Raw genomic sequence first — 13,111 nt, 5'->3', positions numbered from 1 at the left:
AATGGTTTGCACCCGGGGAAAGGCGGTGGTTGCAACGAGCCAACATCCCACCACTCCCCACCCGGGAAAAAAAAAAAAAAAACCCGACAAAAAAAAAAAAAAAAAAAAAAAACTCCAGCCTGGGCGACACAGGGAGACTCCATCCCAAAAAAACAAAAAACAAAAAGGGAATTCTGGGCCAGGCATGGTGGCTTACACCTGTAATTCCAGCACTTTGGGCAGCCAAGGTAGGCAGACCACCAGAGGTCAGGAGTTCAAGACCAGCCTGGCCAACATGGTGAAACCCCAACTCTACTAAAAATACAAAAATTAGCCAGGTGTGATTGCGGGTACCTGCAGGTGCCTGTAGTCCCAGCTACTCAGGAAGCTGAGGCAGGAGAATCGCTTGAACCTGGGAGGCAGAGGTTGTAGTGAGCTGAGATCGTGACATTGCACTGTAGACTGGACGACAAGAGTCAAACTCTGTCTCAGAAAAAAAAAAAGGGAGTTCTGGACAGGTACAACAGATCACACCTGTAATCCCAGCACTTTGGGAGCCTGAGGCAGGAGGATAATTTGAGTACAGGAGTTTGAGACCAGACTGGCCAACATAGCGAAAACCCATTTCTACTAAAAATGCAAAAATTAGCCAGGCGTGGTGGCACACACCTGTAATTCCAGCTACGGGGAGCCGAGGCACAAAAATCACTTGAACCTAGGAGATGGAGGTTGCCGTGAGCCGAGATTGCACCACTGCACTCCAGCCTGGGCAATACAGTGCGACTCTGTCTCAGACCAAAAAAAGAAAAAAAAAAAAAGGGAAGGGAATTCCAACACACACTACAACATGAACAAACCTTGAGGCCATTATGTGACATAAAATAAGCCAATCACAAAAGAGCAAATACTGTGATTTCACTTATATGAGGTCACTAGAAGAGTCAAATTCATAGGGACAGAAAGTAGAACGGTGACGGTCTAGGGCTGGAGGGTGGGAGAATGGGAGTAATTATTTAATGGGGAGAGAAGTCTTTGGGAAGATGAAAAAGTTCTGGAGGTGGATGTTGGTGACAACAGCTCAACAGTGTGGATATACTTGATGTGGCTAAACAGTACACCTAAAACATGCTACAGTGGTAAATTTTATGTTATGTGTTTGTTATGTGTTTTCTCTCTCTCTCTCTCTCTCTCTCTCTGTCTCTCACACACACACACACACACACACACACACATGAAAAGGACAGCGATGGGACACAGACCAGGGGGAAACCGGCCAGAAGGCAGCTGAGGTTGCTGTTGGGGACAGCTGGGCAGTAACATGAAAAGAGCTGGCATTGGTATGGAATTGGGCAGAGGCCTGGCACATAACAAATGCTCAAACATACAACAGCTCAGACTCATTCACTCACTCAACAGATGCACCGTCTCTGTGCCTGAGGCTGAGACAGCAGACATGGCTCAGAAGGTGCTCAGAGGCTGGTATGAAGGTAGTGAGTTATTCGCAATTGATGGCTCACAGCCAGTGACAGACCAAGCTCTCTGTTCTATTCTTTCCCCCGTCTCACTACTGTTCTTGTCTCCTTTTTTTTTTTTGAAACAGAGCCTTGCTCTGTCACCCAGACTGGAGTGCAATGACACGATCTTGGCTCACTGCAACCTCTGCCTCCCAGGTTCAAGCGATTTCTCCTGCCTCAGCCTCCCAAATAGCTGGGACTACAGGCACCTGCCACTATGCCCAGATCATTTTTTTATTTTTAGTGGAGATGGAGTTTTACCATGTTGGTCAGGTTGTTCTTGAACTCCTGACCTCATGATCCACCCACCTCAGCCTCCCAAAGTGCTAGGATTACAGGCTTGAGCCACTGTGCCCGGCCTGTCTTGTCTTAAAAAAAAAAAAAAAAAAAAAAGGCCAGGCATGGTGGCTCACGCCTGTAATCCCAGCACTTTGGAAGGCCAAGGCAGGTGGGTCACCTGTGGTCAGAAGTTCAAGAGCAGCCTGGCCAACATGGTGAAACCCCATCTCTACCAAAAATACAAAAATTAGCTGGGCACGGTGGCACACATCTGTAATCTCAGCTACTTGGGAGGCTGAGGCAGGAGAATAGCTTCAACCCGGGAGGTGGAGGTTGCAGTGAGCTGAGATCACACCACTGCACTCCAGCCTGGGTGACAAGAGCAAAACTCCATCTTAAAATAAATAAATAAATATTAAAAAAAAAAAAAAAAAGAAGGTGGCTGTGGGGGGTGGTGGCTCACTCCTGTAATCCCAGCATTTTGGGAGGCCAAGGTAGGTGGATTACTTGAGCTCAGTAGTTCGAGACCAGCCTGGCCAACACGGCGAAACCCTGCCTCTACTAAAAATACAAAAAATTTGCCAGGACTGGTGGCACTTGCCTACAATCCCAGCTACTCAGGTGGCTGAGGCACGAGAATCACTTGAACCTGGGAGGTGAAGGTTGCCATGAGCCGAGATCGCACCACTGCACTCCAGCCTGGGTGACAGAGTGAGACTCTGTCTCAAAGAAAAACAAAAACTGAAGGTGCTCCCCAGAGGGTGGCACCATCAGAGAAACAAGAAGCAGCACAGGTGGAGGCTGAGACAGGAGCAGAGAGGCGCCCAGGCCACCACCTCCATTCCCAGGCAAAGTGTGTGCAGGGCAGCAGCAGGCCTTACCTGCAATCCAGTCATAGCCCAGGTACGGCCGGAGGCGCCAGCTCCTCTCAGGCACTGCAGACTCCTCAGCGAAAGTCACCCTGGGCTGAGGAGGGAGGCATAGAGGGGCAAGGGCTAAGCCAGGAGGCCTGGCCCAGGGAAAGCCACACTTGAAGGGACAGAGACTGGGTCTTAACTTATACCCTGACTTGGAGCCCAGGGCTCAGCCAAGGGCACAAGAGCAGAGGGAAATGTCTGGCCCCACTTTATGTGTGACTGTGAACAAAGCCTGTCCTCTTCCCAAAGTGCTGTCTGAAAAACTCAACTACCACTTACGGAGCATTTAGGCTGAGCTGGACCCAACTCACAGCACCTTCCAGGAGCCACTTACCCTGCAAGGAGGCTGCCCTCAAGCACATGTTTCAGATAGGGAAACTGAGGTGGCCCAGGGAGGCTCCCATCAGCAGATGTCCCACTCTCCCACATTACCTCGAACAGCTTGCTCTGTTGACCCAGGATGGACCTTAGGGCCTGTGCCTCCTGGGGCCCTGGATCACCCAGCCCCACTGAGGGCTCTGGGTGCTTCAGGCTTGAGATGCTCAGCGAGGGTGCTGAGTGGGGTCTCGGTTGGCCCTGGGGCTCCTGATGCTGGCACTTGGCAGGTGGGAGAGAGGCCACCTTCGATCTGGCCACTTCACAGGGATCCCCTCGGCAGGCATCTGGTGGGCGCCACACAGGGCACCAGCCCTGTGAGCAGGAGGTGCTCAAGGAAGTTGAGGATGTCTTTGGGGTCGATGGAGTCTCTGGGGTCGATGGAGTCTCTGTGTTGTAGCTGCTGCTGGATTCTGGGTTTGACTGCAGAGAGGGGCTGGGTCACCCAGAAGCGGCTGCCAGAGCCTATCCCCCGGGCCTGCGCCAGGCACCAAGGCCTGCATCATCATCCTGCTCCAACCTCAACAGTGACCACGCCAGTCTCTTCCCTCCCAGCCCTCAGTGTCCCATCATCAGTAAAATGGGTGTGTTGGACAAGATGAGCCTGGAAGCCTGGATGCTCGCCTGAGGGTCAGGGAGCCCCTTCCTCTGGGGTTTCCAACGTGGGCACGCACCTCTGAGGCTGCCTTGGCCACTGACTGCCGTACAGCATCCTGCCCCGCCCACAGCTGCCTCAGGAGCTTCAGGTTGAGCAGCCGCAGCTGCGTCAGGTCCTCAGCCTCCACCATCCTGGGCCTCCCGTAGCAGATGTCACTGGCCCTTGGGCCGAAGGATGTCCTCAAGGCTGGGTTCCAGGCCCAGCTCTTCTAACTGAAGTCAAGAGAGCAGGACACAGGGCTCAGTAGGGTGCCCTGTGGTGCCAGACACCCGCATTCGACAATCATCAACTGTACTGCCTCAGGCAAATCATTGAACCTCTCTGTGCTTCAGTTTCCTCATCTGCTAGACAATAACCATATCTACCTCATACAATTGTTGTTAGAATTAAAGAAAGCATGTTAAGCCTGAGCAACATAGTAAGACCCCCATCTCTACAAAAAAAAATTTTTTTTTAATTAGCTGGGTGCAGTGGCACGTGCCTGTGGTCCCAGCTACTCAGGAGGATTGCTTTAGTTTAGGAGGCCCAGGCTGCAATGAGTCATGGTGGCATCACTGCACTCCAGCCTGGATGACAGAGCAACAGTCTGTCTCAAAAAATTAAAAATATATATATATACAAATAACAGGCCGGGCGCAGTGGCTCACGCCTGTAATCTCAGCATTCTGGGAGGCCGAGGCAGGTGGATCACTCGAGGTCAGGAGTTTGAGACAAGCCTGCCAACATGGTGAGACCCTGTTGCTACTAAAAATACAAAAATTAGCTGGGTGTGGTGGCGCATGCCTGTAATCCCAGCTACTTGGGAGCCTGAGGCAGGAGTATTGCTTGAACCCGGGAGGTGGAGGTTGCAGTGAGCTGAGATCGCACCACCGCTCTCCAGCCTGGGCAACAGGATGAGACCCCATCTTAAAAAAAAAATTAGCTAGGCATGGTGATGGGCACCTGTAATCCCAACTACTCAGGAGGCTGAGGCAGGAGAAATCCCATGAACCTGGAAGATGGAAGCTGCAGTGAGCAGAGATCATACTACTGCACTCCAGCCTGGGTGACAGGCTAAGACTGTCCACACACACACAATACAAAAAACAACAGTTAGTACAATGCTTACAGTGGTACATAGTATGCATTCAATAACCGTCTATTGTTACCAAAATGGCCGGGGCCAGGGCATGTTGCCTTTTTCTTGGCTCACTGCAACCTCTGCCTCCTGGGCAGTGGTTTGGACAAGATTGCTTTATAACTGGTGTATCCAATACAAATCAGGCTTCAAAAGGGATTCGTCCCCCTTTCTCCTGCCTTCCCTTTCTCCTTCACTTTCTTTTTACATATGAAGAAACCAAAGTTCAGGGAAGTTAAGCAACTTGCCCCAAGTCACACAGCTAGCAAGAGGCAAGATCTGAATCAAAATCTGACGCCAGGGTCCATGAGCCCAGGGTTCTTGGGAAGCCTTTCCGCCTCCTCCTCGCAGCCCTTGTCCCCCACCTCTAGGGATCCTCAGGATTGAGTACAAGGTCTGGAGCAGAGAGAGGCAGACTACCCTGGAACCTCTCCACACGTATATGACCCTGCAGGGCTGGGGGGCACGGCGGTGCAGTCATGGGGGGCCAACTGCTTGATCCGCAGGACGAGGACCCCAGCCCCCATCCCTAACTGGCCAAGTGGCTCTGGGCCACACCCCTGTAGTCAGAGGGTCGCCGTTTTCGCACGGGGTCAAAGGGCACAGCTGGCCTGCCCTCCCCTGGCCCCGGTCACGCTTTGGAAAGGGAAACGCTGAACAGAGGCACCGGGAAAGCGACACTCCAGAAACATCGGGGCTGCAGAAGTAACGGAGGCCAAGCGGGCAGACGCCGAGGCGGGACCCCAGCAGAGACAGACGCAGCCTCTCCTTCTTTTCCACTGCGACCCCGGAGATCCCCGCGGGAATGCACGTGGGGCGTCCGGCCGAGCCCTTCCGTCCCACCCCAGTCCCGCCGCCCCGCACTCACCGCGCAGAAGTCCCCCACCCGCGCCATAGCAGCCGCAGCTGCTGGAGCTGCTTCCAGTCGCCGGTTGGGGGGCGGGGCCTCCGCCTAGCGTCCTGATTGGCCAGGTGTGGGGCGGGGCCGGAGGCCCAGCGAGCGTTACTCGGCTATCAGACGCGGCAGTTTCAACGTGGGGGCGGGGCCAATGGCGGAACTACACAACCGATTGGACAATTTTCGAGGCCGGTCCGGAAGTCGATTCCCGGAATGGGACGGGCCCCGGAAGGGCGGCCTCCGATTGGTCAGGCACCGGCCCGAGATACGCGGCGTTCGGCAGCGGCAGATTCAGACTGGCTCCGAGGCCGGGGCTCGGCGCAGGTGGCAATCTGGAGCTGCGGGGCAGGTGGGGCAGGCGGCGGGCGACCCATTGTTTCATACTTTCATTCAGGTTTTTAGCGAGTGCCCGCTTTGTGCAGAAGATAAGGACTATACAGTAGACAAGAAAATGTAGTATTGGGGCCAGGCGTGGTGGCCGGCGCCTGTAATCACAGCTACTAGGGAGGCTGAGGCAGGAGAATCGCTGGAACCCAGCTACTAAGGAGGCAGAGATTGCAGTGAGCCGAGATCGCGCCACTGCACTCCAGCCTGGGTGACAGAGCAAGACTCCGTCTCAAAAAAGAAAAAAAGAAATCCAGCCTGGGCAACATGGCAAAACCCCGTCTCTATAACAAATGAGCCAGGCACGTGCCTGTAGTCCCAGCTACTCAGGAGGCTGAGATGGGAGGATCACCTGAGCCCAGAAGGCTGAGGCTGCGGTGAGCTGAGATTGCACTACTGCACTCCAGCCTGAGTGACAGAGACCCTGTTTCAATTAATTGGTTAATTAATTTAAAAAAGAAAGTGTAGTATTGGCGTCCAGGTAGACGAATGATCAATGCAACAGAATAGAAGTGTTGGGCCGTGTGCGGTGGCTCACACCTGTAATCCCAGCACTTTGGGAGGCTGAGGCGGTTGGATCACAAGGTCAGGCATTCGAGACCAGCCTGGCCAACATAATGAAACCCCGTCTCTACTAAAAATACAAAAAATTAACCGGGCATGGTGGCTCACGCTTGTGATTTCAGCACTTTGGGAGGCCAAGGCAGGTGGATCACCTGAGGTCAGGAGTTTGAGACCAACCTGGCCAACATGGTGAAACCCCGTCTCTACTAAAAATGCAAAAATTAGCTGGGCATGTTGGTGTGCGCCTGTAATCCCAGGAGAGGGAGAGAGGGAGGGAAATAGAAAGAAAGAGAGAGAAAGAAAGGAAGAAAGAAAGAGAGAGAAAAAAAAGACCAAGAGAAAATCTTCATGACCTTGAAGGAAGGAGAGAGAGAGAGAGAGAGAAAAGGAAGGAAAGAAAGAAAGAAAAAGAAAAGAAAGAAAGAAAGAAAAAGAAAGAAAGAGAAAGAAAGAAAAGAAAGGAATGAAGGAAAGGAAAGGAAGAAAAAAAAGAAGAAAGAAAGACTAAGAGAAAATCTTTGTGACCTTGGATCAAGCAAAGATTTTCTGGAGTGACAACAAAAGCATCCATAAAAGAAAAAATTGATAAATTGGATTTGATCAAAATTAGTAACTTCTGTTCTTTGAAATACATAGTTTTTGTTTTTGTTTGTTTGTTTGTTTTGAGACAGAGTTTTGCATTTGTTGTCAGGCTAGGGTGCAGTGGTGCAATCTCGGCTCGCCAAAACCTCGGCCTCCCAGGTTCAAGCGATTCTCCTGTCTCAGCCTCCCGAGTAGCTGGGATTACAGGTATGCGCCATCACACTCAGCTAATTTTGTATTTTTAGTGGAGACAGGGTTGGTCAGGCTGGTCTCAAACTCCCGACCTCAGGTGTTCTGCCCACCTCAGCCTCCCAAAGTGCTGGGTTTACAGGCGTGGGCTACCGTGCCTGGCCTAAAGACATTGTTAAGAATGAAAAGATAGGTAGCCCCTCTACCTCTGGAAGAGCTGAACGTGAAAACACTGGGCACCAAGCTAGCAGGAAGCCCTCTGACTCAAGATGACTGATCCTTGGCAGAAATACATGGATTATGCAATACCTCTAGCAAAATGAGCTGGAGAGGTAATTTGTAATGCTCTAAAAAATGAAATGAATGTTATACCTAAAAGTTCTCCAGTTGATTTGGTAACTGCAATGGACCAAAAAGTTGAAGAAATGCTAATTTTTTCCGTAAAAGTATCCATCTCAGTTTCATTGATGAGGAATCTGTGGCAGCCGGGGGAAAAAGATGTCTTAACTGACAATCCCACATGGATCATTGACCCTACTGATGGGAGAACTAACTTTGTTTTTTTGTCTGTTTGTTTTTGTTTGTTTTTTTTTTTTTGAGATGGAGCTTCACTCTTGTTGCCCAGGCTGGAGTACAAAGGCGCAATCTCAGCTCACTGCAACCTCCGCCTCCCGGGTTCAAGCAATTCTGCCTCAGCCTCCCAAGTAGCTGGGATTACAGGCACACACCAACATGCCCAGCTAATTTTTGCATTTTTAGTAGAGATGGGGTTTCACCATGTTGGTCAGGCTGGTCTTGAACTCCTGACCTCAGGTGATCTGCCAGCCTAGGCCTCCCAAAGTGCTGGGATTACAGGCATGAGCCACCACGCCTGGAGGGACAACTTTGTATATAGATTTCCTTTTGTAGCTGTTTCAATTGGCTTTGCTGTAAATAAAAATATATAATTTGGAGTGGTTTACATTTGTGTGGAAGATAAGTCGTACACTGCCAGGAAAGGAAAAGGTGCCTTTCATAATGGTTAAAAACTACAGGTTTCACAAGAAGATATTTCCAAATCACCCTTGGTGACTGAGTTGGGCTCTTCCAGAGCACCAGAGACTGTAAGAATTGTTCTTTCCTGACGGCCGTGGTGGTTCATGCCTGTAATCCCAGCACTTTGGGAGGCCGAGGCTGGCAGATCACTTGAGGTCAGGAGTTCAAGACCAGCCTGGCCAACATGGAGAAGCCCTATCTCTACCAAAAAAATCATTCTTTCTAATATGGAAAAGCTTTTTTTTTTTTTTTTTTCATTCCTGTTCATGGGATCCGGAGTATTGGAACAGCAGCTATTAATATGTGCCTTGTGGTAACTGGAGGAGCAGATGCAGTTTGTGAAATGGGAATTCACTGCTGAGATATTGCAGGAGCTGGCTTTATTGTTACTGAAGCTGGTGGCATGCTAATAATGGATGTTACAGGTGGACCATTTGATGTCGCCAAGAGTAATTGCTGCAAATAATATTAACAGAAAGGATAGCCGAAGGAATTCAGGTAGTAGCTTTGCAACAAGATGATGAGGATTAATTACAGCAGCTTCAGAGTCAATCCCAGTTGCTCTTCCGCAGGTTTGCTGACTCACTGATGGATATGTGTTTCGGAAGTATATGCTTGGTTTAAATTCTCTTTGTCCAGATTAAAAATTTGGAACTCATTCCATTTAAAAAAAAATGAAAAGACAAACCACAAAATTGGAGAAAATATTTGCAAATCATGTATCAAAGAATTTGTATATAGATGACATAAAGAGCTCTCAAAACTCATAAAACAGCCCAGTTTTTTAAATGGGCAAAAGAATTGAACAGACATTTCACCAATGGAGAAATACAGATGGCAAATAAACACATGAAAAGATGGTTGAACATCATAAAAATCTACTGAGGGCTGGGTGTGGTGGCTCACACCTGTAATCCCAGCACTTTGGGAGGCCGAGGCAGGCAAATCACCTGAGGTCAGGAGTTTGAGACCAGTGTGACCAACATGGAGAAACCTCGTCTCTACCAAAAAAAAAAAAAAAATCTTCTACTGAGGCTTGTCAGAAGCTCCATACAGAGTCCTTATCCCCCACAAATGCCTCTAGCTACAGCTTCCATCCCCGTCTGCCTTTCTAAGTTTTCTCTTGCTTTGGGATCCATTCATTGGGCAAATATAAATCAAACCCACAGTGAGATACCACTACATATGGTGTGTAAAATTAAAGATTCACTATAGGTGGGCGCAGTGGCTCATGCCTGTAATCCCAGCACTTTGGGAGGCTGAGGCGGGCAGATCACTTGAAGTCAGGAGTTCAAAACTAGCCTGGGCCAACATGGTGAAACCCTGTCTCTTGTAAAAACACAAAAATATTAGCCAGGCATGGTGGCACATGCCTGTAATTCCAGCTACTCGGGAGGCTGAGGCAGGAGAATTGTTTGAACTTGGGAGGCAGAGGTTGCAGTGAGCCGAGATCGTGCCATTGCACTCCAGCCTGGACAACGAGAGTAAAACTCCGTATCAGAAAAATTTTATTTTAAAGGACCAAGGTAGTAATAAATGCTACACCATGGATAAACATATGATTCCATTTATATAAAATGTCTAGAACAGGCAAATCTATAGAGACAGAGTGGTCCCCTGGCTCTGGGGGTGACAACAGGGGGTTACTGCAAATGGGCACAAGCACCCTTTTTGGAGTGATAGAAATGTTCTAAAATTGGGTTGTGGTGATGGCTGCACAGCATCAGTAAAGTGGTTGAATTGGACATTTAAATGAATGACTTTTATGGTATGTAAATTATACCTCAATAAAGATGTTTTCAGCCAGGTGCAGTAGTGAGCACCTGTAATCTTAGCTACTCAGGAGGCTGAGGAGGGAGGATTGCTTGAGCCCAGGAGTTCGAGCCTGCAGCGAGCTGTGAGTGTATTACTGCACTCCAGCAGCCTGGGCAACAGAGTGAGAATTTGTCTTTTAAAGAAAAACAAGAAAACAAAACATGATCACCTTCCATCACCTCCATCACAACTGCCCCAGGCCAAGGCACCATCCTGTCCTGCTTGGAATGTTCTGGTTGCCTTCTAACTGGTATCCTTGCTTCTACTTTTCCTCTCTGTAATCTACTGTCACACAGCAGCAAGGACCCTATTGAGATGTAAGTCAGGCCAGGCGTGGTGGCTCATGCCTGTAATCCCAGCACTTTCGGAGGCCAAGGTGGACGGATCACGAGGGCAGGAGTTCGAGACCAGCCTGACCAACATGGTGAAACTCCGTCTCTACTAAAAATACAAAAAGTAGCCGGGTATGCTGGCACGCGCCTGTAATCCCAGCCACTCAGAAGGCTAAGGCAGGAGAATTGCTTGAACCCGGCAGGTGGAGGTTGCAGTGAGTCGAGATTGTGCCACTATACTCCAGCCTGGGCAACAAAGTGAGACTCTGTCTCAAATAAATAAACAAACAAAAATAAAATGTAAGTCAGCTCACATTAGTCCTCTGCTCAAAACTCTCCAGTGACACCTCCCTCACTCACAGAAAACACCAAAGCCCTTATGGTGGCCCGCAAGCCGCCAGGGCTGCTGCCAGCTCTTTCACAGCTTCTCTCCTACCACTCTCCACCTCCCTCACTGCACTTGGCCACACTAGTCTCATTTTGTCCCCTGAAGACATTGGGTGTGCTCCCACCTCAGGGCCTTTGCACATGCTGTTCCCTCTGCCTGGAAAACCCCACCCAGACATCCCATGACTTCATCCCCCATGGTCTTCATTTAAGTATTTCTTCAAATGCCATCTTCTCAGTAAGACCTGCCCTGAGCACACTACTGTCACATTTTCCTCCATAGCCCTTCTCTTCTGACCCACTGTGTGTCTTTAGCCTGATTTAAAAATTCTGCCTCTTGCCTGCCTTCTCTGATGAGCACATAAGCTCCAGAGGCAGGTTTTTTTTTTTGTTTGTTTTTTTGTTTTAAGAAAGATTTTTGCTCTGTTGCCCAGGCTGGAGTGTAGTGGCAGGATCTCTGCTCACTGCAACCTCCACCTCCTGGGTTTAAGCGATTCTCCCACCTCAGCCTCCCTAGTAGCTGGGATTACAGGTACACGCCACCAACTCCAGCTAATTTTTGTATTTTTAGTAGAGATGAGTTTCCAACATGCTGGCCAGCCTGGTCTTGAACTCCTGATCTCAAGTGATCCACCCGCCTCGGCCTCCTAAAGTACTGGGATTACAGGCGTGAACCACCGCTCCTGGCCCAGAGTCAGATTTTTATTCACCTTAGTCACTGCTGTATCTCCAATGCCTAGAACTGTGCTTAGCACATAACAGGCATGCAAATATTTTGCTGAATTAATGAACTTCCTCATTTGAGGAAATTAGGAAAAATAGACCATTGGATTTGGGATTAGGGTTCATGCATATGAATGTCTGATACATGCTAAATTCTTAAAAATGTTGGCTGTTCTATGGCCAGGCACAGTGGCTCATGCCTGTAATCCCAGCACTTTGGGAGGCCAAGGTGGGTGAATCATGAGGTCAGGAGTTCGAGAGCAGCCTGGCCATTATGGTGAAACCCTGTCTCTACTAAAAATACAAAAAATTAGCTGGGTGTGGTGGCAGGCACCTGTAATCCCAGTTACTCAGGAGGCTGCGGCAGAATTGCTTGAACCCAGGAGGCAGCGGTTTCAGCGAGCTGAGATCTTGCCACTGCATTCCAGCTGGGGAAGCCGTGCAAGACTCCGTCTCAAAAAAATTATAAAAAAGCGCAGGAATGAAGCTGGCCTTGACTGGGAATAACTAAGCAGCCTTTGCATAAGGTAAGAAGGCCCTTTTTCAAACTGGCTCATCACCCAGGATAATGGTGGTGTGAACAACTTAGTGAGTTGTACATAACATCTTGTTAATGACAGAAACTACTTGTTTTTTGTATTGCAAAAAAAAAAAAAAAAAAAAGGTAATGATTATTTTATTACATGAGAAAGTCTTTGGCTGCTGCCTTGAAACAGTCACAAGATGGCAAGGATGGGTGGGGATAAGGCAGGAGCAGGAACCTAAATCTGGGCTGATGGTTGTGATGGAAGTGAGGAAACTGGGCAGGGTCAATAGGCTTGGAAGACAGCATGTGACAGATGAGGTGCAGCACGTGTGACAGCAAACTCAAGGGTGATGCCCAAGTGTGTGGCCTGGGAATCTGGAAGGATGAGGTTACTATCAGCTGAGCTGTGGCCTCTGCGGGCAAGCAAGGCGGACAGTGGGTGGCATCAGAGCTGAGGGAACAGCTGTAGGGATGGGGAAACTGACTAGCCACCCCTGTATCTACTCCTGAGGACCCTTAAAAAAAAAAAGAAAAAAAAAAAAAGTCGCAACCAAATTCTCAGAAGGCAAAGCAGGATGGAAGAGTGAGTCATTTACTTTTTAGTGAAAAATGGTCTGGAGTTACAGAGAAATCTGTTAAGAAATCAGTCTCAATTTCCTGATCCTTAAAGATCAGTTACACCATTTGTTCATTTGAAAGTATCTAATTCCTTCCAAGAATAAGGAGGCAGATTATAATGGGAACTTCCCCTGAAGTGAAGGTCATTTGAGAATACAGCTGGTCATGTCAAAGAGGAGTGTGTACAAGAACAGTAACCCAAAAAGACAGAGAGCTCAT

General features: G+C 49.1%; 1 protein-coding gene and 1 pseudogene across 1 annotated transcript in view; one reads left to right on the top strand and one right to left on the bottom strand.

The window, feature by feature from the left end:
* Positions 1-5,790, bottom strand: part of MIIP (migration and invasion inhibitory protein) — an 11,088-nt gene extending 5,298 nt beyond the window's left edge. The window contains 4 exon segments of the mRNA XM_032300434.1: positions 2,654-2,738; positions 3,122-3,487; positions 3,739-3,934; positions 5,708-5,790. Coding sequence (XP_032156325.1) covers positions 2,654-2,738; positions 3,122-3,487; positions 3,739-3,852 — 565 coding nt within the window. The 5' untranslated portion in view covers positions 3,853-3,934; positions 5,708-5,790.
* Positions 5,791-7,637: 1,847 nt separating this feature from the next.
* Positions 7,638-9,263, top strand: LOC116566305 (annotated as a pseudogene).
* Positions 9,264-13,111: the final 3,848 nt, after the last annotated feature.

The sequence above is a fragment of the Sapajus apella genome, unplaced genomic scaffold, assembly GCF_009761245.1.
Source record: "Sapajus apella isolate SASKATOON/1434 unplaced genomic scaffold, GSC_monkey_1.0 scaffold43, whole genome shotgun sequence".
Classification (NCBI taxonomy): Eukaryota; Metazoa; Chordata; class Mammalia; order Primates; family Cebidae; genus Sapajus; species Sapajus apella.
This window is presented reverse-complemented; position numbering and strand designations above follow the sequence as displayed.